A 25,059-nucleotide genomic window follows, 5' to 3' on the forward strand; every position below is an offset into this window, starting at 1 on the left:
TGTTGCTGTCTCTGTGTCTTGTCTGGTGTCTCTCTCCATCATATCCTATTCTTCTGTTGCTGTCTCTGTGTCTTGTCTGGTGTTTCTCTTTAGTTTTGCAATCCAAAACGATCAAGGGGATACTGGGGCAGCTTAACAATGTTTTGGACCTCTATAGGGCTGTTGCGGTGACTGTATCACTGCCACACAGGCAGTCATCAGTCAGGACCGCAGTCATCAGTCATCAGTCATCAGTCATCAGTCATCAGTCATCAGTCATCAGTCATGACCGCAGTCATCAGTCATCAGTCATCCGTCATCCGTCATCCGTCATCCGCCATCAGTCATCAGTCATCAGTCATGACCGCAGTCATAGGTCATCAGTCATCCGTCATCCGTCATCAGTCATCAGTCATCAGTCATCCGTCATCAGTCATCAGTCATCAGTCATGACCGCAGTCATCAGTCATCAGTCATCAGTCATCAGTCATCAGTCATCCGTTATCAGTCATCAGTCATCAGTCATCAGTCATCAGTCATCAGTCATCAGTCATCAGTCATCAGTCATGACCGCAGTCAAATTCCACAAGACTGTTGAGTAATCTCTTCTGATGCATCATTCAGCCCATATATGTATTGATTTCTAAGACATTCTAGGGTAGAGAAGAGTATTATTAGTATTATTATTAATAATAATAGTATTGGGGCCGAGTGAAGAGAAGAAATAACAAACAGAGAAAGGTGGGATTATAAATTATTATTAAAATGGTTCTTGGATTATAAATTATTATTAACATGGTTCTTGGATTATAAATTATTATTAACATGGCTCTTGGATTATAAATTATTATTAACATGGTTCTTGGATTATAAATTATTATTAAAATGGTTCTTGGATTATTATTTCTTGCAGGTTTGTATCATTCACAGCTGAAGTTTCCAAATAACTGTTTCAAATGATCACTTTTATGCTCAACATAGCTACTTCATATGCGCACATGCTCCGGAATGGGAAAAATATCCTTTCTATTTTATTCAGCTAAATTCAATGATATTCTTCTTACTATAAAACCATATAATGTAAAAGAATGTCCCAGGACTCATAAGCATAGGCCTGTCTTGTCTGCTTAATGAACAAGCCTACAGCCTATGGTATGGAGCATAGAGAGATAACATACAGTAGGCCACTCATATTCTGTTCTTCTGAAATACATTTTCTTCATATCATGTTTATTTAGATCTGCCTAAAATAAATAATGGATTTATTGTATATATTAAATTGATTTATTAGACTTTTGAAATATAGGTTTTCCGAAGGCGCGCATCAGCGGCTTGTATGCGGCTTGTATGTAGTGGAGGCCTGGAGATGCTAAATGTGTTTATGTTAATTAACGGTAAATTACTGTGAGACCGACAGTCTTTTACATGACAATAACCGGCTGACACAATGTAATGACAGCCTCAGCCCAAGGCCTGTGTCTGGGTCACCTAAATCATCCTCCTCCCTACCATTTGCCCCTGGCTGCTGCTGTTCTAAGGGATCCACTGGCCTGCTGTTGTCATCTGTCCTCCTCCTTGGATCATCTGAAAGGTAGAAAGGTTGAGGTGCAACATGTCATTAGTTAGTTTTAAAGGGCGACTGCGCTTCCTGATTTGGCCTCGTTTTAGATTGGGTTCATTAAGAAATGTTCAGTGGCCATGACTGAATTCAAACGTGAGTTGGTTTTGGGGTGTGGTTTGATGTGGGTGACTCTTGTGTGGGTTTACAGGTTCCCAAATGTCACCTGACTGACTTTGGATAGGGGCTAGTTAGGGACTGTCAATAAATGACACAATGAAAATGAGACAATAGTGTCATATCTTTACGTTTTCTCTTTAAATTCTTTCAATATTTGTATATGAACAATAGTGTCATTGTCTCATTTAAACATTAATTTGTATATGAATTTCTAAAATGTATAGTTGATTAGATTTTTAAGTAATTTAAGCTATTTGGAGATATTGATATTTTTACATATTGTCCCATGAACATTGTGTAATTTACCGATGGTCCCTAACTAGCCTCATAGAGATATTCAAAGTCATCCCAAATGTACCACACACATTAGGACCGGGTCGCGTGCAGCTTCACTCCAAATTGATGATTACTTGTGTGCTGCCAGCCATCATCTGGCAGCCTCTTTACATTCTGTAGTCAATTTTGACAGAAGAATGAATATTTCTCACTCATTTCGGTCCCACAGAGGCTGTTTTCTAAATGAGAAGTGTGTTTTTTTAGGTGCAGTTCCTCTTTAAAGTTTCTGTATACTGACAGGACCAAGACAACTCAACTATAAAGGCATAACAGCGCAACACAACTCCAAACATGACAGATACGAAGCTACATAGCCCCCAGGGTATATGAATATAAAGAAACATGAGACAAAACAAATTAGCCTGTAGAATGGAATTAGTTATAAGATCTCTATGATTCATTTAATTCCGTCAGCTAATGTGAGATTTTTAGATTAAATAATATTTGAGGACACATTACTTAAGGGCCTGTGTATTTTCTAAGTTATGTTCACCTACAATCTAACCACAAAGCTGGCCATCTTTTCTCCTCTATGGCTGACCTCCTTCTTCCCTTCTAAGTTCAAGTTGGTTTATTTATTATATACACATGATATACACTGTGTGGACAAAACATTAGGAATACCTGCTCTTTCCATGACATAGACTGACCAGGTGAATCCAGGTGAAAGCTATGATCCCTTATTGATGTCACCTAAAGCTGTGTCGGTCATGACATTCTGTCAGCCGGTGATTGTCATTCAGATAACTGCCGGTCTCATGCTTATTGACCTTAATTAACATCAACACATTTAGCATCTCCTGGATTCCACGCATAGCCTACAAGCCACTGATGCGGACCTTTGGAACATCTACATTTAAAAAGTCTAATAAATCCATTAAATATAGCCTACATCATCACAATAACTCCAGTATGAAAATGTATGCACTCACTAACTGTAAGTCGCTCTGGATAAGAGCGTCTGCTAAATGACTAAAATGTAAAATTATTTATTTTAGACAGGTCTAAAGAAACATGACATTAAGAAAATGTAGCCTATTTCAGAAGAACACACTAAGAATTAGGGGTTCAATTAGGAAAGTTGAAATGTAAAAAAGGTTCTTACCTTTGGAGAGTTCCTCTGGGAACGTTTCCTTATCAATGGGTTCATATTGGAACCTTTCTTATCATAAATGGTTATTGGAGGAACCTGAAGGTGAAAAGGTTCCTGGAGGAACCTTTCAATATGCTGACGCCCTCTTAATATCAATAGCTTCCACATGACTACTACCACCCATATCAACATTCCATTCCAGGAACGGTCGTTGAGACAGACTGGTCACTACTAATTTTTGTAGTGAACTTATGGAGCTTATGAGCTTGTGACCCCTTGTAGAATGAAAAAGTAATTTCCGGGTAGGTCTGCCTGAGTAAAAGTAAGTGTTAGACTTGTCCTGTGAACACCACGAGCGACAAGAAACCTCAGGAGAGATCAACCACAGAAAACTCCAGAAAACACGTCTCCTAGCCCAATTCTAGGTGTGTTGTGTCCTTCATCTCTGGGCCACAATGACAAAACCATCGATGCCATTCTTTGTGATGCACCTGATTGTTTTAATGGTGGGATATATATATATATATATATATATATTATTTATGTTGTATATTATAAATGAATGTTTTTAATAATGTATTGTATAAAATGATATAGTATATAATGAATGAGATGTTGTGTTATTGATTTTTTTAAACGAGAATGGACTCTACCTACATATGTATATATGCTACTGTTTATACCAAACAAATGTCAATTTTATGTGACATGTCTCAAGGTGTCTCAGAACCCATGAAAATGCATGCCAAACCAAGTCTCTACTCAAGAGTGGACCACTGGCTCCACCTAGTGGATGTAAAGTTACATCACAGTTATAGAAAAACTACTAGTCAATTGAAGGACAGCAGGTGATCAAATACTTTTTCCCTCAATATGTGTGTGTGTGTGTGTGTGTGTATCTAGAATGTTAGTATAATATATATATATATATATATATATATATATATATATATATATATATATATCTACCTACATATGTATTTATCCTACTGTTTTTACCAAACAAATTTCTATTTTATGTGAAGTGTCTAATCAAGAGTGGACCACTGGCTCTACCTAGTGGATGTTCAGTTACATCACAGTTGTAGAAAAAAATTACCTATCACGATAGTATCCTATTGCATATCCCTCTCTCAATGGATAACAATTCACTCAATGGATAACAATGTTTTTTTAAATATTTAACAGTATTTCAATATTTAGTTTTTGCAGACATTTTAAGACTGGATGACATACAATTTTGAGGTAATTAATATTATTATTTTATTTATTTGTTTTTTTTATGGGGGTAGATCAGCTTAATATTGTCAGATAGATTGTATCTTCCATCAATGTAATTGTCTGCATCACTTCCAGTCCCCCATGTTTTTTATATATATATATACACACACATATTTACATTTACGTCATTTAGCAGACGCTCTTATCCAGAGTGAGTGAGTGCATACATTATTTTATTTTTTTCTCCATACTGGCCCCCCGTGGGCATCGAACCCACAACCCTGGCGTTGCAAACGCCATGCTCTACCAACTGAGCTACATCCCTGCCGGCCATTCCCTCCCCTACCCTGGACGACGCTGGGCAAATTGTGAGCCGCCCCATGGGTCTCCCGGTCGCGGCCGGCTATGACAGAGCCTGGATTTGAACCAGGATCTCTAGTAGACCACTGCGCCACTCGGGAGATAATACACATACACATACACATACATATACATATATATACATATATACACACATACATACACACATACATACACACATACAGTGAGGGAAAAAAGTATTTGATCCCCTGCTGATTTTGTGATTGACAGTTCTTTTGTGTTTCTTCCATTTGCGAATAATCGCACCAACTGTTGTCACCTTCTCACCAAGCTGCTTGGCGATGGTCTTGTAGCCCATTCCAGCCTTGTGTAGGTCTACAATCTTGTCCCTGACATCCTTGGGGAGCTCTTTGGTCTTGGCCATGGTGGAGAGTTTGGAATCTGATTGATTGATTGCTTCTGTGGACAGGTGTCTTTTATACAGGTAACAAACTGAGAATGTGCACTTCCTAATATAAAAAGGCTTATCAGGACTGATAAGAAGACAGGATGAAGTAGCATGCTGTGTCTCAACTAACAATGCTATGCAGACTTTCTTTTGAAAAGGTGAAGGTTTGTCTGCCAGACCTACCAGGAGAATCTGGACATTTTCTGCGACTTGGAGACGATGTGGTGGTAAAGGATTAAGGAAGTCATTGATGGACAACACCCAAGTGGGAAGGTTAGTAATAGGTGCTGATGGCTACCTTGATGGAGGGCCAAGTAAGAGAGAGAGATTCCTAGATCTATATGTACCATTGTAGGACTTTTCTAACGCAGAGGAGGAAGGTGGCACCGCTTCGGCAGAGCATTGTTTTGTTTTGTCTGTGTGTTTTTGCAGCAGGGAATATTGGTACGATGACAGAAGGACACAACAACAGAGAGACGGTGATAAATGGAGAAGGACTCTGGAGGTATGGATAGAGGGGAGATTGAACAGGTATCATGTCAACCGATGCAACAGATGGCTACGAGGAAACTGACGATTAGAGATGAGGATACTGTTGATGACAAGTCAACAGTGTCTTTTGTGTAGCTTCACTCCGTAGCCCACATACTAGTCTGTCTCTAATGATGTCATTTAGAACAGCATTAAACTCAGTGTTCTGGTAGTTTCTTTAATGCAGCAGCAAACATTGTTACTGATTCTCCGTCTTCCTGATGTCTCCTGTGGAACCTGAACCTTTCAGCATTAACTAGTGGTTCTGGTGAAAAATGTCCTTTAAGTATCTCCACAATATCCCCATACGTCTTATTACCTGTTCTGTCTGGCTGTAGCAGGCTGCCTAGTAAATTAAATGTCTTTGGCCCCATTACACTAAAACTTGTAGGCACAATGTTGTCCTCATCCATGTCATTTACAAGAACAAAATATTCAAACCGTTCTGTATATGAGCTCCACTGTTCAATACTTTCATCAAACTGTCCTATGTTTCCAACAATTCCAATAATTTTTCGTTTCTCAATAAGCTCCTGATTGTCACTCACTTCAATATTGTCCTCAACCAAAGCAATATTTTCCTCAGTCATGTGATCTTCATTCACTTCACTCACTGACGTTTCCTCCTAAATTCACTCATTTAGCAGATTTAATTAAAAGGTTTGTCTTCACAGCTGAATAAATGTCCTCCCTTTAATCACTGTATATTCCTCCTTTTTAATCACGTTGTTTTCCCACTCCGATGTCCGTCTCGAGTCCTTTTCTGCCGTCAATGACGATGTTAACTCCAGTGGTGGAAAAAGTACCCAATTGTCATACTTGAGTAAAAGTAAAGATACCTTAACAGGAAATGACTCAACTAAAATACTACTTGAGTAAAAGTCTAAAAGTATTTGCTTTAAATATACTTAAGTATCAAAAGTAAATATAATTGCTAAAATATACTTAAGTATCAAAAGTAAAAGTACAAGTAATTACAAAATAATTTCAAATTCCTTACATAAAGCAAACCAGACAATTTTCTTGTTTTTAAAATGTACGTTCAGCCAGAGGCACACTCCAACACTCAGACAATTTACAAACAAAGCATGTGTGTTTAGTGAGTACCCCAGATCAGAGGCAGTAGGGATGTTCTCTTGATAAGTGCGTGAATTGGACCATTTTCTGTCCTGCTAAGCATTCAAAATGTAACGAGTACTTTTGGGTGTCAGGGAAAATGTATGGAGTAAAAAGTACATTATTTTCTTTAGGAATGTAGTGAAGTAAAAGTAAAAGTAGTCAAAAATATAAATAGTAAAGTCAAGTACAGATACCCAAAAAAACTACTTAAGTAGTACTTTAAAGTATTTTTACTTAAGTACTTTACACCACTGGTTAACTCTCTTTCTTAGCTAGCTCGACTATGCACTTGCCTCTGCTAGCAATACACTGTGCTAACATTAGCCTATTCTGTACCACAGAAAATATCAGTTTTAAACAGGTGTAAAAACCCACTTCTTCCAAACAGAATAGTTCCTGTAGATTCAGACTAACTCATCGCCAATATTTTGTTATGTCTCATGGGTTTCATACCCACGTCTGTATAACAATTCAATAATGATGAGACAGGAGACAGGAATCAGTTCAACCATTTATCTGGAACGTGATCATCTCAACACATACAAACCCCCATGATGCTCTGCAGCACAATCCCAATATACAACAAATACATAGATAAGTAAATGGACACGAAACAAAACTCAGAGAGGAATTTAAATGTTCAGTTGTAGAAAGTAGGGCCATGGGATAGGGTCAGAAAGGTCAGTATGTTTGATAACTGGTTACAGAAGTGACATAACAAGCATAAGGTCCATTATAACACAGTGAAGTAGAGGTGGGAGCTAAAAGCAGACATGGACAGTGAGACAGTGTGCGGAGGTCGGGGGTGAAACACTAGATCAGGACAGGTAGAAATGGCAGGGCTGGAAATAGACACAGAGACACATTCTGATCATGGCTCAGACCTGACCTGAGACACCCAAACAGAAGATGCCATAGCAAAGTCCTGTCCAGTAGGCTATATGGGATTTCCTTTCATCAAAATCCAACACATGGAAATGTTTCAAATGTGTGTGTGTGTGTCCAGTGTGTGTGTGTCCAGAGTATGTGTGTGTGTCCAGTGTGTGCGTCCAGTGTGTGTGAGTGTGTGTGTCCAGTGTGTGTGTCCAGTGTGTGTGAGTGTGTGTGTGTGTGTGTGTAGGTGTGTATGTGTGTGTGTCCAGTGTGTGTGTCCAGTGTGTGTGTGTGTGTCCAGTGTGTGTGTGTGTCCTGTGTGTGTGTGTGTGTCAGGTGTGTGTGTGTCAGGTGTGTGTGTGTGTGTGTCCAGTGTGTGTGTGTGTGTCCAGTGTGTGTGTCCTGTGTGTCCAGTGTGTGTGTGTGTCAGGTGTGTGTTTGTCCAGTGTGTATGTGTGTGTGTCGTGTGTGTGTGTGTCCAGTGTGTATGTGTGTGGGTCCAGTGTGAGTGTGTATGTGTCCAGTGTGTGTGCGTCCCCAGCGTATGTTTGTGTGTCCAGTGTGTGTGTCAAGTGTGTGTGTGTTTGTGTGTGTCCAGTGTGTGTGAGTGTGTGTGTCCAGTGTGTGTGTGTGTGTGTCCAGTGTGTGTGTGTCCTGTGTGTGTGTGTGTGTCCTGTGTGTGTGTGTCCTGTGTGTGTGTGTCCAGTGTGTGTGAGTGTGTGTGTCCAGTGTGTGTGTGTGTGTGTCCTGTGTGTGTGTCCTGTGTGTGTATGTGTGTCAGGTTTGTGTGTGTGTGTCCAGTGTGTGTGTGTGTCCTGTGTGTGTGTGTGTGTGTGTCCTGTGTGTGTGTACTGTGTGTGTGTGTCAGGTGTGTGTGTGTACAGTGTGTATGTGTGTGTCCTGTGTGTGTGTTTCCAGTGTGTATGAGTGTGTGTCCTGTGTGTGTGTGTGTCAGGTGTGTGTGTGTCCAGTGTGTGTGTGTGTGTGTGTGTGTTTGTCCACTGTGTGTGTGTGTGTGTGTGTCAAGTGTGTGTGTCCAGTGTGTGTGTGTCCAGTGTGTGTGTGTCCTCTGTGTGTGTGTGTGTGTGTCCAGTGTGTGTGTGTCCAGTGTGTGTGTGTGTCCAGAGTGTGTGTGTCCATTGTGTGTGTGTTTGTCCAGTGTGTGTCCAGTGTGTGTGTGTGTGATCAGTGTGTGTGTGTCCAGTGTGTGTTTGTCCGGTGTGTGTGTGTTCAATGTGTTTGTTCAGTGTGTGTGTGTGTGTGTGTGTGTGTGTGTGTGTGTGTACAGTGTGTGTGTGTGTTCAGTATGTGTGTGTGTGTGTGTCCAGTGTTTGTGTGTGTCCATTGTGTGTCAGTGTGTGTGTCCAGTGTGTGTGTGTGTTCAGTATGTGTGTGTGTGTGTGTCCAGTGTTTGTGTATGTCCAGTGTGTGTGTGTGTCCAGTGTGTGTGTGTGTCCAGTGTGTGTGTGTGTGTCCAGTGTGTGTGTGTGTGTCTCCAGTGTGTGTGTGTGTGTGTCAGTTTGTGTGTGTGTACAGTGTCCAGTGTGTGTGTGTCCAGTATGTATTTAACATAGGGTTATTAAACATTAACATGGTTATTATTTACAGGGACACTGAGTCCCCATCATACCAAACACTAAACCCTGGATAGAGGGGCTCAGTGAATGTGGAGTGGAATGTGTTCAGGAGGGTCAGTGTGTCAGAGGAGACTCTGTAGAAGGACAGAGTGCCGGCTGGCCAGTCCAGATACACTCCTACTCTGTGGGTGCTGGAGGAGGGGACGTCTATGGTAGTGAACTTATTATTGTGCCAGGCAGAGTAACTGTTGTCAGAGCAGTACAGACTCCAGGACTTGTCATTCCATCCAATCCCACAGTCATCACCCTCTCCTCTCCTGCTGATTCCTTTATATGTCACTCCTATAACAGCCCCTCTCCCACTCCACTCTACCTCCCAGTAACAGCGCCCAGTCAGACCCTCTCTACACAGCACCTGTTCCCAGTCCTCAAATCTCTCTGGGTGATCAGGATACGGCTGCTCCTCTCTCCTACATGTCACCTTTCTGTTCTCCTCAGACAGAGAGAGGAGTCTGTTTACTGTGTTTGGGTCCAGTGTGAGATCACAGACATCTGATGGATGAAACCAGACACAATATTAGAAATCATCATCATTCACATTAGAATGTTAACTCACTTTTCACTAATTCATTTAATGTAGATGTTTCTAGGTATCAAAAGGAGAAGTTAAGGTAACTTGAGACTTGTCGAATGATCATATGTTATACTGTATGGTAATATAAAACACACTTATTCCCATTAATTACACACACACACACACATCCTGTACACACACAAACACATTGAACACACACTCACACCTGTATGCATGCATGAACACACACACATCCTGAACACACACACACACTGGAAACACATCCTGAACACACATTGGACACACACACATCTTCATGCATGAACACACACACACATTTCTAAAGTAACACGAACACGCCACACACACATACACAGACACACACATTGTCAAAGCAACTCTTTGTAAACTGTGGTGTCCCTGATTTGTGCTTCTGTAGAACTACAGCTAATATTTAATATGACCAAGTAAGTAATGATGGTGGTCTTTGACTTTGACTTCACTTGAATTAAGACTTATTCTTAGTCATATTCTTCCCAGCAGTCAACACTCACATTTTCTAAGTCCAGGTTTCATTGTGTTCTCTCCACCATGTTCCACACTGTAGCGGTAAGCAGAAGAACAGACAGTCATTGAGGGATACACCTGAACTCACACACACACACACACACACACACACACACACACACACACACACTGGACATACACACAAACACACACACAGTCTTTATATAACTTAGTCCAAGTGGTGGTCAGAATGTTTGTCTTAACTAGCCTGATAACTCCAACATGTCTGATATGAACATTGTCATAAACCCTCTACATACTTGAGTTTCTCCAGTCTGCAGTCTGGATCCTCCAGTCCAGCAGAGAGCAGTCTGACTCCTGAGTCTCCTGGGTGATTGTAGCTCAGGTCCAGCTCTCTCAGGTGTGAGGGGTTTGACTTCAGAGCTGAGACCAGAGAAGCACAGCCTTCCTCTGTGACTAGACAGCCTGACAGCCTGCAAAGAGTCAAATCATATTAAAACCACACTGCTATTCTTTGGTGGTGAAAATAGTGGCAGTATATTTTTTCAACATATTCAGATATATCAGTGTCCTGAAACCTGCCATATCTATTCATAAACGAATGTATCATTATTAGAAATGACAAATTATCAAAGTATTGCTTGTAGATAGAAAAATGCATATGACAAATATTTGAGTAGACTGACCAGAGCAGTTTAAAAAGCAGTATCAGTCAAAAGACAGACAGTGAGGTATCAGATTTAGATTGTATTGAGTATACAGTCCACACCATATCTATTTTGACAGTGAAGCTAACATTTTAAATGTGGCTCTATACTCCAGCATTTTGGATTTGAGATCAAATGTTTCATATGAGGTGACAGTATATAATGTCACCTTTTATTTGAGGGTATTTTAATACATATCTGTTTCACCATTTAGAAAATTAAAACCCTTTATGTATCTAGTCCCCCTATTTGAAGAAGTCATAAGTATTCTGACCAATTCACTTATAGTGTATTAAAGTAGTCAAAAGTTTAGTATTTGGTCCCATATTCTTTGAATGCAATGACTAAATCAAGCCTGTGACTGCCATGATTGAGAAAGATCATGAATGAATCATGAATAATAATGAGTGAGAGAGTTACAGAGGCTACAACAAAACATGCTAACCTCTCACCATTACCAATAACAGAGGGGGTATGATCCTTGTTCCTCTGTAACTTTCTCATTCATCATCATTCACGATTCATTCACAATTATTTATAATCATGGTAGCATCCACATGAATGTAGAAGTGTTCAGAGACATCTTCTATTCTTACTGACAATACAAGTGAAGTGACTCCAAAATGACAGGACATTATTCACCATTCAGTTTCTATTTCTAACTGCAAATGCATTCAACAAGTTTGTAGAATCACAAGCTTGATGTAATCACTGCAGGTAAGGAATATGGGACAAAATACTAAACTTATGACTAAATGAATTTGTCCAAATTATTACGACTTTTTCAAATGGGAGCACTAGACACATAAAGTGATTTCATTTCTAAACAGTAACACAGATATGTATGAAAATACCCTCAAATAAAAGGTGACATTATATACAGTCACCTAATATGAAACATTATATCTCAAATCCAAATTGCTGGAGCATAGCACCAAATGTAAAACTGTAAGTTTCACTGTCCAAACACATATGGTGTGGACTATGTGTGCCTGGTAAACACATGTGGATCTGGTGAACAGTTATCACTTGTTGACCAACTACAGGAATACTGACCTCAGAGTCTCCAGTTTACAGTGGGGATTCCCCAGGACAGCAGAAAGCAGCTTCACTCCTGAATCCTTCAGGTCATTGTTACTCAGATCCAGCTCTCTCAGGTGTGAGGGGTTTGACTTCAGAGCTGAGACCAGAGAAGCACAGCCTTCCTCTGTGACTAGACAGCCTGACAGCCTGCAAAGAGTCAAATCATATTAAAACCACACTGCTATTCTTTGGTGGTGAAAATAGTGGCAGTATATTTTTTCTACATATTCAGATATATCAGTGTCCTGAAACCTGTCATATCTATTCATAAATGAATGTATCATTATTAGAAATGACAAATTATCAAAGTATTGCTTAAAGAGAGAAAAATATAAAGTACAAATATTTGAGTAGACTGACCAGAGCAGTTTAAAAAGCAGTATCAGGCAAAAGACAGACAGTGAGGTATCAGATTTAGATTGTATTGAGTATACAGTCCACACCATATCTAGTTTGACAGTGAAACTGACATTTTAAATGTGGCTCTATACTCCAGCATTTTGGATTTCAGATCAAATGTTTCATATTAGGTGACAGTATATAATGTCACCTTTTATTTGAGGGTATTTTCATACATATCTGTTTCACCGTTTAGAAATGAAAGCACTTTATGTATCTAGTCCCCCCATTTGAAGAAGTCATAAGTATTCTAACTAATTCACTTATAGTGTATTAAAGTAGTCAAAAGTTGAGTATTTGGTCCCAAACTCATTGGTTGCATTTGCAGTTTGTTTTGGTTGTGTTTTGGGTTATGTTTTGCCCAATAGTAACTGAATGGTGGATGATGACTGGAGTAATTTTCTGTCTAAGTGAGTAGATAACATGTTTCTAAACATTACTAAATTAATCCTGATGATGCCATGATTAAGAAAAATAATGAATGAATCATGAATAATAATGAGTGAGAGAGTTACAGAGGCTACAACAAAACATGCTAACCTCTCACCATTACCAATAACAGAGGGGGTATGATCCTTGTTCCTCTGTAACTTTCTCATTCATCATCATTCACGATTCATTCATGATTATTCATAATCATGGTAGCATCCACATGAATATAGAAGTGTTCAGAAACATCTTCTATTCTTACTGACAATACAAGTGAAGTGACTCCAAAATGACAGGACATTATTCACCATTCAGTTTCTATTGGGAAAAACATCATCCAAAACACAACCAAGACAAACTGCAAATGCTTTCAACAAGTTTGTAGAATCACAAGCTTGATGTAATCACTGTGGGTAAGGAATATGGGACCAAATACTAAACTTATGACTACTTTAAAACAATATAAGTGAATATGTCCAAATAATTACGACATATACAAATGGGAGTACTAGATACATAAAGTGCTATCATTTCTAAACAGTAACACAGATATGTATGAAAATATCCTCAAATAAAAGGTGACATTATATACTGTCGCCTCATATGAAACATTATATCTCAAATCCAAATTGCTGGAGCATAGCACCAAATGTAAAACTATAAGCTTCACTGTCCAAACACATATGGTGTGTACTATGTGTGCCTGGTAAACACATGTGGATCTGGTGAACAGTTATCACTTGTTGACCAACTACAGGAATACTGACCTCAGAGTCTCCAGTTTACAGTGGGGATTCCCCAGTCCAGCAGAGAGCAGCTTCACTCCTGAATCCTTCAGGTCATTGTTACTCAGATCCAGCTCTCTCAGGTGTGAGGGGTTTGACTTCAGAGCTGAGACCAGAGAAGCACAGCCTTCCTCTGTGACTAGACAGCCTGACAGCCTGCAAAGAGTCAAATCATATTAAAACCACACTGCTATTCTTTGGTGGTGAAAATAGTGGCAGTATATTTTTTCAACATATTCAGATATATCAGTGTCCTGAAACCTGCCATATCTATTAATAAATTAATGAATGTTTCATTATTAGAAATGATCATATATTGATTGTAGAGAGAAACATGTATAGTACAAATATTTGAGTAGACTGACCAGAGCAGTTTAAAAAGCAGTATCAGTCAAAAGACAGACAGTGAGGTATCAGATTTAGATTGTATTGAGTATACAGTCCACACCATATCTATTTTGACAGTGAAGCTAACATTTTAAATGTGGCTCTATACTCCAGCATTTTGGATTTGAGATCAAATGTTTCATATAAGGTGACAGTATATAATGTCACCTTTTATTTGAGGATATTTGAATACATATCTGTTTCACCGTTTAGAAATGAAAGCACTTTATGTATCTAGTCACCCACTTTTGAAGAAGTCATAAGTATTCTGACCATTTCACTTATAGTGTATTAAAGTAGTCAAAAGTTGAGTATTTGGTTGTAAACTCATTGGTTGTATTTGCAGTTTGTTTTGGGTTGTTTTGCCCGATAGTAACTGAATGGTGAATGATGACTGGAGTAATTTTAATAATGAGTGAGAGAGTTACAGAGGATACAACAAAACATGCTAACCTCTCACCATTAACATCAAATAAAAGGTGACATTACATACTGTTGCCTAATATGAAACATTTTATCTCAAATCCAAGATGCTGGAGCATAGCACCAAATGTAAAACTGTAAGCTTCACTGTCCAAACACATATGGTGTGGACTATGTGTGCCTGGTAAACACATGTGGATCTGGTGAACAGTTATCACTTGTTGACCAACTACAGGAATACTGACCTCAGAGTCTCCAGTTTACAGTGGGGATTCTCCAGTCCAGCAGAGAGCAGCTTCACTCCTGAATCCTTCAGGTTATTGTTACTCAGATCCAGCTCTCTCAGGTGTGAGGGGTTTGACTTCAGAGCTGAGATCAGAGAAGCACAGCCTTCCTCTGTGACTAGACAGCCTGACAGCCTGCAAGAGTCAAATCATATTAAAACCACACTGCTATTCTTTGGTGGTGAAAATATATTTTAAAAACATTTTCAGATACATCAGAGTCCTGAAACCTGCCATATCTATTCATATATGTATATATACACTATCAGTCAAAAGTTTGAACACACCTACTCTTTCAAATTAGTAAAAAAAAACATTGTAGAATAATAGTGAAGACATTATAACTATGAAATAACACATATGGAATCATGTAGTAACCAAAGAAGTGTTAAACAAATTAAAATATATGTTATATTTGAGATTCTTCAAATAGCCACCCTTTGCCTTGATGACAGCTTTGCACACTCTTGGCATTCTCTCAACCAGCTTCATGAGGTAGTCACCTGGAATGCATTTCAATTAACAGGTGTGCCTCCTTAAAAGTTAATTTGTGGAATTTCTTTCCTTGTTAATGCATTTGAGCCAATCAGTTGTGTTGTGACAAGGTAGGGTTGGTATACAGAAGATAACCCTATTTGGTAAAAGACCAAGTCCATATTATGGCAAGAACAGCTCAAATAAGCAAAGAGAAACGACAGTCCATCATTGCTTTAAGACATCATTGCTTTAAGACATGAAGGTCAGTCAATAAGGAACATTTTAAGAACTTTAAGAACAAGTGCAGTCACAAAAACCATCAAGCGCTATGATGAAACTGGCTCTCATTAGGACTGCCACAGGAATGGAAGACCCAGAGTTACCTCTGCTGCAGAGGATACGTTCATTAGAGTTACCAGCCTCAGAAATTACAGCCCAAATAAATGCTTCACAGAGTTCAAGTCACAGACACATCTCAACATCAACTGTTCAGAGGGGACTGTGTGAATCAGGCCTTCATGGTCGAATTGCTGTAAAGAAATCACTACTAAAGGACACCAATAAGAAGAAGAGACCTGCTTGAGCCAAGAATCACGAGCAATGGACATTACACAGGTGGACATTTGTCCTTTGGTCTAGAGTCCAAATTTGAGATTGTTGGTTCCAACCGCTGTCTCTTTGTGAGAAGCGGTGTGGGTGAACGGATGATCTCCACATGTGTAGTTTCCACCGTAAAGCATGGAGGAGGAGGTGTTATGGTGTGGGGGTGCTTTGCTGGTGACACTGTCTGTGATTTATTTAGAATTTAACCACACTTAACCAGCATGGCTACCACAGAATTCTGCAGCGTCACGCCATCCCATCTGGTTTAAGCTTAGTGGGACTATCATTTGTTTTTTAACAGGACAATGACTCAACACACCTCTATTTGACCAAGAAGGAGAGTGATTGAGTGCTGCATCAGATGACCTGGCCTCAACAATCACCCAAACTCAACCCAATTGAGATGGTTTGGGATGAGTTGGATCGCAGAGTGAAGGAAAAGCAGCCAACAAGTGCTCAGCATATGTGGGAACTCCTTCAAGACTGTTGGAAAAGCATTCCAGGTGAAGCTGGTTGAGAAAATGCCAAGAGTGTGCAAAGCTGTCATCAAGGCAAAGGGTGGCTATTTGAAGATTTTCAAATATAACATATATTTTGATTTGTTTAACACTTTTTTGGTTACTACATGATTCCATATGTGTTATTTCATAGTTTTGAGGTCTTCACTATTATTCTACAATGTAAAAAATTTTTTAAATAAAGAAAAAACCTTGAATGAGTAGGTGTGTCCAAACTATTGACTGGTACTGTATATAAATGAATGAATGTATCATTATTAACAGTAGATAACATGTTTCTAAACACTACTCAATTAATCCTTGTGTGTGTGTGTGTGTGTGTGTGTCCAGTGTGTGTGTGTCCAGTGTGTGTGTGTGTGTTGTCCAATGAGTGTGTGTCCAGGTTGTGTGTCTAGTGTGTGTGTCCAGTGTGTGTATGTGTGTGTGTCCAGTGTGTGTGTGCATAGTATGTGTGTCCTGTGTGTGTGTGTGTGTTCAGTGTGTGTGTGTTCATTGAGTGATACAGGAATACTGACCTCAGAGTCTCCAGTTTACAGTGGGGATTCCCCAGTCCAGCAGAGAGCAGCTTCACTCCTGAATCCTTCAGGTCATTGTTATTCAGATCCAGCTCTCTCAGGTGTGAGGGGTTTGACTTCAGAGCTGAGACCAGAGAAGCACAGCCTTCCTCTGTGACTCCACAGCCTGACAGCCTGACAGAGAGATCATCATGATTTCACAAACACACTGTTAATTTAACACCAGTAGTGTAGAAGGACAATGGCAGATGCATTTGGTTTATTCTCTTAAACAACATATAGATTCATCTTCTGTCTCCTAGAATTGTATGGTCATATTGTTATACTAATGTGAACATCAATGCAGTGATTCAATATGTTTTTCAATATAGTATTATATACATACTATAATATATATTTTTCTCTAAACTGATGATTAGTACTTAAATATACATTTATTTACTCACAGAGCAGCTCTGGAGGCTTTGACCACTGGCAGCAGCCTCAGAAGACCTTCCTCTGATCTGGAGTATTTCTTCAGGTCAAACACATCCAGCTCCTTTTCTGAAGTCAGCAACACAAAGACCAGAGCTGACCACTGTGCAGGTGACAGTTCTTCTTCTGAGAGACTTCCTGAGCTCAGGTAGCTTTGGATCTCCTCCACTAGAGAATGGTCATTCAGTTCATTCAGACAGTGGAACAGATTGATGCACCTCTCTGGAGAGGGATTCTCCCTGATTTTCTCCTTGATGTACTTGACTGTTTCTTCATGGCTCTGTGAGCTGCTTCTTGTCTTTGTCAGTAGACCTCGTAAGTACTTCTGATTGGACTCCAGTGAGAGGCCCAGAAGGAAGCGGAGGAAAAGGTCCAGGTTTCCCGTCTCACTTTGTAAGGCTTTATCCACAGCACTCTTGTAGAAAGTAACTTCAGGCTTGTCTCTGAACAGTGCAAAAAAGTTCCTGGTTGATTGAGGTTTTGCCATTAGATTCTCATTGTTGTTGATGAATGAGAGGAACACATATACAGCAGCCAGAAACTCCTGAATGCTCAGATGCACGAAGCAGTACACCTTTTCCTGGTACAGCCCACATTCCTCTTTAAAGAGCTGTGTGCACAATCCTGAGTACACTGAGGCTTCATTGACATCAATGCCAGCCTCTTTCAGGTCTTTTTCATAGAAAATCAGATTGCCATTCACAAGCTGTTGAAAAGCCAGTTTTCCCAGTGACAGAATGCTCTCTTTATTCCAGTGTGGACCTGTCTCTTCTTTCCCAAGATACTTTTCATTCTTCTGTTTGGTATGAAACACCACAAGGTGTATGAACATCTCAGTCAGAGTCTTGGGCATCTCTTCTCTCTTATGTTTCAGCATGTGTTCAAGGACGATTGCAGAAATCCAACAGAAGACTGGAATGTGGCACATGATGTGGAGGCTCCTTGATGTCTTTATGTGTGAGATGATTCTGTTGGCCAGGTCCTGATCACTGAATCTCTTCCTGAAGTACTCCTCCTTCTGTGGGTCATTGAACCCTCGTACCTCTGCCACCTGGTCAACACACCCTGAAGGGATCTTATTGGCTGCTGCAGGTCGGGTAGTTATCCAGAGGAGAGCAGAGGGAAGCAGATTTCCCTTGATGAGATTTGTCAGCAGAACATCCACTGAGGTTGACTCTGTGACGTCACAACAGATCTTGTTCGTCTGGAAGTCTAGGGGCAGTCGGCACTCATCCAGACCATCAAAGATGAACAGAACTTTGTACTTGTCGTAGTTGGAGATTCTTGATTCTCTGGTTTCGATTGAGAAGTGATTGAGAAGTTCAACGAAAGTGTGTTTTTCAGCTTTCATCAAATTCAGCTCCCGAAAAGGGAATGAAAATACAAATTGGACATCCTGATTTGCTTTTCCTTCAGCCCAGTCCAGAATGAACTTCTGCACAGAGACTGTTTTTCCAATGCCAGCGACTCCCTTTGTCAGCACAGTTCTGATAAGTTTGTCTTGTCCAGTTAAGGGTTTGAAGATGTTGTTACATTTGACTGCAGTCTCTGGTCTTGCTTGTTTCCTGGTTGTTGTCTCAATCTGTCTCAACTCATGTTCATTATTGACCTCTCCTGTTCCACCCTCTGTGATGTAGAGCTCTGTGTAGATCTTATTGAGAAGTGTTGGGTTTCCTTGTTTAGCGATCCCCTCAAATACACATTGAAACTTCTTCTTTAGATTAGATTTGAGTCCACGTTGGCAAATCAGAGCAAGCTCATCTGAATGAAGAATTAACACAGAGGATATTAATATTATGTCTGTTTTAATGCCTACAGTATTGTAGGACTGTTATAACATTTTAAATAAAAAATAATTTATTCTCTTAACTGTCTGTATAAATCTGTAAATGTTTTCATAATGCATTACAGACTGGTGTGACTGATTATATTATTCTCTCTCTCTCTCTCTCTCTCTCTCTCTCTCTCTCTCTCTCTCTCTCTCTCTCTCTCTCTCTCAATGAATCAACACAACACATTCTTCTGCTACTTGATGAGGTCACTAGGTGTTATGTTAAGGCTGCTATAATATCATTGCGAAACACAGCTACTTTAGCTGTACTTTAGCTACAGCTTTTAAATGTTATAAAACAGCATTCAACATGAGGCAGACAGCTCTTACTTTTCTCCAGTGTGTCAGCAAGCTCCTTCTGGTTCATTTTTCTCAGGACGTGCAGTGTGATCTTCAGAGCCCCCTCTCTGGCACTGCTCTCCTGCTTCTCATCTTCAGCGTCCACCACTTCCTTATCCTGCTTCTGACTCTCAAAGCCTTCTGGGAGTTCTGGACTAAGAATCCTCTTGAACATCTTCAGCTCGTTCTTCACAAATGTCATAATATTCTCTTCAAGCAACTGAAATAAATAAAGTAAATAAGTTAAGCAAGAGAAGAAATGCTTTCTCATTAACACATGAATGAATGATTGACAGATCAACTTTACTTGAGGTAAACAAAAACAAATGTACATAACAGGACCACATACACTGAATATGGAGGGCAGGTCTGTTTGATGACTCTGGGAAGACTGACCACTGAGAATCTCTGATTCTGATCTCTCCTGTTGGTTTCTGTGGACAAAACATAAGATTACATCTCCTCATCCAGGGAGTACACACACACACACACACACATACACACACACACACACACACACACACACACACACACACACACACACACACACACACACACAGGGAATGTTGTGTTAGTTTAATATTGTTTCAGGACTATGAAAATGGAAAAAAGGTTTAGCCTATGGATTATGAAAACAACTAAAATAAATAGGAAAATGGGAGAGGAGAAATGACTAGAGACAGTGTTGTTTAACTCACTGACCATGACCCATGAGTTCTTCTTACCTTTGTTCAGTAGAAAAGTCTCCCTCTCTAAACGTTATAGGTTGAGCCATAGACCGGTCACTCTTCATGGACACACAGCTGGGTACAGGGGAGGCTGGTCTCTCATGCTTGATTGGGCTTCAACACAACAGAGACAAACATTACATCTCTCATCTACTCTGAGCTCAGACGGGGAAACATAAGAACAATTTAATTCCAAAACGCTACATATCCATTTTCATAAAGGTTGGTAAAGTAGCTTACAACCTTTACCAGTTCCACAACAACCATGGTCTCACTTAAGTGTTGATTTTCTAACTGATCTTCCCCTCTCCCAAGGTAACACCACCATCCTGGTCGTTGTGGACGACTTTTCTAAACCCTGCCGCCTCCTTCCTCTGCCCGGTCTCCCCACGGCCCTGCAGACTGCGGAGGCCCTGTTTACACACGTCTTCCGGCACTACGGGGTACCAGAGGATATAGTGTCTGACCGGGGTCTGGGGGTCTCGGTCAGCCTGACCTCTGGGTTCCACCCCGAAAGTAATGGGCAGGTGGAACGGGTAAATCAGGACGTGGGTAGGTTCCTCCGGTCCTACTGTACTGGCCGGGGGAGTGGTCGGTGTTCTTACCGTGGGCAGAATATGCCCAGATCTCTCTCCGCCACTCCTCCACTAACCTAACTCCTTTCCAGTGTGTTCTAGGTTACCAACCGGTTCTGGCACCATGGCACCAGAGCCAGACCAAGGCTCCTGCGGTGGATGACATGTTTCGGCGCGCAGAGAAGACGTGGGATGCTGCCCACATTCACCTCCAACGCGCCGTGCGTCGTCGGAAGGCCAACGCTGACCGCCACCGCAGTGAGGCCCCGGTCTTCGTACCGGGTGATCGGGTCTGGCTCTCGACCCGGAATCTGCCTCTCCGCCTGCCCTGCCGGAAGCTGAGCCTGCGGTTTGTGGGGCCGTTCAAAGTCCTGAGGAAAGTCAATGAGGTCACTTATAGGTTATTACTTCCCCCTGATTACCGCATTAACCCCTCGTTTCATGTGTCTCTCCTCAGGCCAGTGGTAGCTGGTCCGCTCCAGGAGTCTGAGGTGCGGGAGGTCCCTCCACCTCCTCTGGACATCGAGGGGGCCCCGGCGTACTCTGTCCGTTCCATCCTGGATTCGATGCATCGGGTGGGGGGCCTTCAGTACCTCGTGGAGTGGGAGGGGTACGGTCCAGAGGAACGATGCTGGGTCTCGGTGAGGGATATCCTCGATCCCTCCATGTTACGGGATTTTCACCGTCACCATTCGGCTCGCCCTGCTCCGCGATCTCCTGGCCGTCCTCGAGGCCGGGGTCGGCGCGCTGCTGGAGCCGTGCGTCATGGAGGGGGTACTGTCACGACTTCCGCCGAGGCTGCCTCCCCTCCTTGTTCGGGCAGGATTAGGCGTTCGGCGTCACCGGCTTACTAGCTACTGCTGATCCATTTATCATCACTCCATTTGTCTTGTCTTCAATCACACACTCCTGGCCCTTATTCCCTCATTAGTCATTGTCTGTGTGGGTGATTGTTTATTGTGGAGGTTAGTGAAGCTCGGTGGAGCTCGTGTATTTCCCGTGTGCCTGGATTTTTGTGTTGTTATTCTGTCTCTCACTGTTCAAATAAACCTACCATTAAAATTATAGACTGATCATTTCTTTGTCAGTGGGCAAACGTACAAAATCAGCAGGGAATCAAATACTTTTTTCCCTCACTGTATCTATAAGCTGGAAGTAGAGGCGTAAGCATTGTTGTTCACTAGTTTACTCCAATTAGGGAAGGGGTATATATTTTTAAAAAGGATATATAAATATTTTTAAAGGATATATATATATATATAAATTTGCCAAAAAAATACATGGGGGATTGGAAGTGATTCAGACAATTACATTGATGGAAGTTACAATCTATCTGCAATATTAAAGCTGATCTACCCCCTTAAAAAATATAACAAATGTTCATCATTAGAATCTTCGTAGGAGCATTGTTAAATCTCTGAGCTGTTTCCCAAAACCATAGTTATTAACGTTGCACTTGGAAACGCTCATATTCTAACACCTGCCTCAGACCACTTGTAGAACAGCCAAGTGCGTCGTTAGATGCTTTTTTGCCCTCCCACGTCACTTTATACACAGAAGATCTCCGCTAAACAAAGAATCACATGGTTTATCCGTCTCTTTGTGACCGCAGATAAATTCAGAACAAAGTTGACTTACAAATACAAAGTTGCCAATGTCTTTGCAGTTGATACAACAAGCAATGTATGAAATGATGCTTCAAATGAAAACCGAGATGACTGCATTAAAATATAAACAGTAGGCTATAGTCCTATTTCAATCGTATTGAAATACACTTAATGTTCAATCAATTGAGTTATATTTTGCTACTTGTAGGGTTATCTGTAATTTGACTCAATATATTTCATGTGTAGCCTAACATGTCTGAAATGATGTGCCAAATCTGTGATTTAGTGCATTTTTATTGGGTAAGAATAAGCCGCCTCAATCTCCCTAGAAGCTGATCCGTGGTCAGTACTGTGAAATAATTATAATGTTAAGGAAAGATTTGAATGGAAAAAGACATGGCCATGGTTTGGGGTTTGAGAACTCAAAGAAGTAAAAATGACTTCCTTACTTGTTAATTTTCTAATTGTTCTGAATTAAGTAGTTTAACATTTTACGTTATTACTCCAACTTCATGAAAGGGACAAACTCACACGTTTTCATGTTTGTCAAAAACAACTTTATATCAAAGTAGTGATTTCACGGCCTGCACATGTGCTGTCAGGCACGAGACGACCGTTTGACCCGATGACGTGTCTCTGCCAATGAGCTTCAAATCAAATTTTATTTCTCACATGCGCCGAATACAAGAGGTGTAAACTTTGCCGTGAAATGCTTACTAATGAGCCTGCTTAACAATGCTGTTAAAAAGTAAGAAAAATTAGCTAAATAAAAAAAAGGACATAGTAACACAATAACATAACAATAATGAGGCTATAAGGAGTAACAGTACTGAGTCAATGTGCAGGGGTACCAGGTAGTTGAGGTAATAACTAGACTATATACAAGGAGTACCAGTACTGAGTCAATGTGCAGGGGTACCAGGTAGTTGAGGTAATAACTAGACTATATATAAGGAGTACCAGTACTGAGTCAATGTGCAGGGTACCAGGTAGTTGAGGTAATAACTAGACTATATACAAGGAGTACCAGTACTGAGTCAATGTGCAGGGGTACCAGGTAGTTGAGGTAATAACTAGACTATATACAAGGAGTACCAGTACTGAGTCAATGTGCAGGGTACCAGGTAGTTGAGGTAATAACTAGACTATATACAAGGAGTACCAGTACTGAGTCAATGTGCAGGGGTACCAGGTAGTTGAGGTAATAACTAGACTATATACAAGGAGTACCAGTACTGAGTCAATGTGCAGGGTACCAGGTAGTTGAGGTAATAACTAGACTATATACAAGGAGTACCAGTACTGAGTCAATGTACAGGGGTACCAGGTAGTTGAGGTAATAACTAGACTATATACAAGGAGTACCAGTACTGAGTCAATGTGCAGGGGTACCAGGTAGTTGAGGTAATAACTAGACTATATACAAGGAGTACCAGTACTGAGTCAATGTGCAGGGTACCAGGAAGTTGAGGTAATAACTAGACTATATACAAGGAGTACCAGTACTGAGTCAATGTACAGGGGTACCAGGTAGTTGAGGTAATAACTAGACTATATACAAGGAGTACCAGTACTGAGTCAATGTGCAGGGGTACCAGGTAGTTGAGGTAATAACTAGACTATATACAAGGAGTACCAGTACTGAGTCAATGTGCAGGGTACCAGGTAGTTGAGGTAATAACTAGACTATATACAAGGAGTACCAGTACTGAGTCAATGTGCAGGGGTACCAGGTAGTTGAGGTAATAACTAGACTATATACAAGGAGTACCAGTACTGAGTCAATGTGCAGGGGTACCAGGTAGTTGAGGTAATAACTAGACTATATACAAGGAGTACCAGTACTGAGTCAATGTGCAGGGGTACCAGGTAGTTGAGGTAATAACTAGACTATATACAAGGAGTACCAGTACTGAGTCAATGTCCAGGGGTACCAGGTAGTTGAGGTAATAACTAGACTATATACAAGGAGTACCAGTACTGAGTCAATGTGCAGGGGTACCAGGTAGTTGAGGTAATAACTAGACTATATAAGGAGTACCAGTACTGAGTCAATGTGCAGGGGTACCAGGTAGTTGAGGTAATAACTAGACTATATACAAGGAGTACCAGTACTGAGTCAATGTGCAGGGGTACCAGGTAGTTGAGGTAATAACTAGACTATATACAAGGAGTACCAGTACTGAGTCAATGTGCAGGGTACCAGGTAGTTGAGGTAATAACTAGACTATATACAAGGAGTACCAGTACTGAGTCAATGTGCAGGGTACCAGGTAGTTGAGGTAATAACTAGACTATATACAAGGAGTACCAGTACTAAGTCAATGTGCAGGGGTACCAGGTAGTTGAGGTAATAACTAGACTATATACAAGGAGTACCAGTACTGAGTCAATGTGCAGGGTACCAGGTAGTTGAGGTAATAACTAGACTATATACAAGGAGTACCAGTACTGAGTCAATGTGCAGGGGTACCAGGTAGTTGAGGTAATAACTAGACTATATACAAGGAGTACCAGTACTGAGTCAATGTGCAGGGTACCAGGTAGTTGAGGTAAT

The 25,059-nt window shown here is 40.7% G+C and overlaps 2 protein-coding genes across 2 annotated transcripts in view; one reads left to right on the forward strand and one right to left on the reverse strand.

The window, feature by feature from the left end:
* LOC311120615 (uncharacterized protein) overlaps positions 1 to 9,172 on the forward strand; it is a 43,083-nt gene extending 33,911 nt beyond the window's left edge. Inside the window, exon 2 of the mRNA XM_084195200.1 lies at positions 7,996 to 9,172. Coding sequence (XP_084051326.1) covers positions 7,996 to 8,586 — 591 coding nt within the window. The 3' untranslated portion in view covers positions 8,587 to 9,172. The remainder of the gene's footprint in view (positions 1 to 7,995) is intronic.
* A 21-nt stretch (positions 9,173 to 9,193) lies between these two features.
* On the reverse strand, positions 9,194 to 19,878 carry LOC311120614 (NLR family CARD domain-containing protein 3-like). The gene is made up of 6 exons (XM_084195199.1): positions 19,584 to 19,878; positions 17,395 to 19,183; positions 16,963 to 17,122; positions 10,638 to 10,807; positions 10,365 to 10,411; positions 9,194 to 9,788 (listed from the first exon to the last, which is right to left on the reverse strand). Exons 1-6 carry the CDS (start codon positions 19,861 to 19,863, stop codon positions 9,262 to 9,264), a joined length of 2,973 nt encoding a protein of 990 aa, XP_084051325.1. The 5' UTR covers positions 19,864 to 19,878; the 3' UTR covers positions 9,194 to 9,261.
* Between the last annotated feature and the right edge of the window lie 5,181 nt (positions 19,879 to 25,059).

Source organism: Coregonus lavaretus, assembly GCF_964263955.1.
Source record: "Coregonus lavaretus genome assembly, contig: HAP1_SCAFFOLD_777, whole genome shotgun sequence".
NCBI classification, from domain to species: domain Eukaryota; kingdom Metazoa; phylum Chordata; class Actinopteri; order Salmoniformes; family Salmonidae; genus Coregonus; species Coregonus lavaretus.

What these genes read in the sequence shown, in the direction of transcription:
- LOC311120614 (XM_084195199.1), bottom strand. Translation starts at nt 19,863, where the DNA reads ATGAGAAAGCATTTCTTCTCTTGCTTAACTTATTTACTTTATTTATTT. An exon ending in TGCTGACACACTGGAGAAAA is followed by an intron (nt 19,184 to 19,583) that starts GTAAGAGCTGTC and finishes TTCTTCATTCAG; the next exon opens with ATGAGCTTGCTCTGATTTGC. An exon ending in AAAGCCTCCAGAGCTGCTCT is followed by an intron (nt 17,123 to 17,394) that starts GTGAGTAAATAA and finishes TCTCTCTGTCAG; the next exon opens with GCTGTCAGGCTGTGGAGTCA.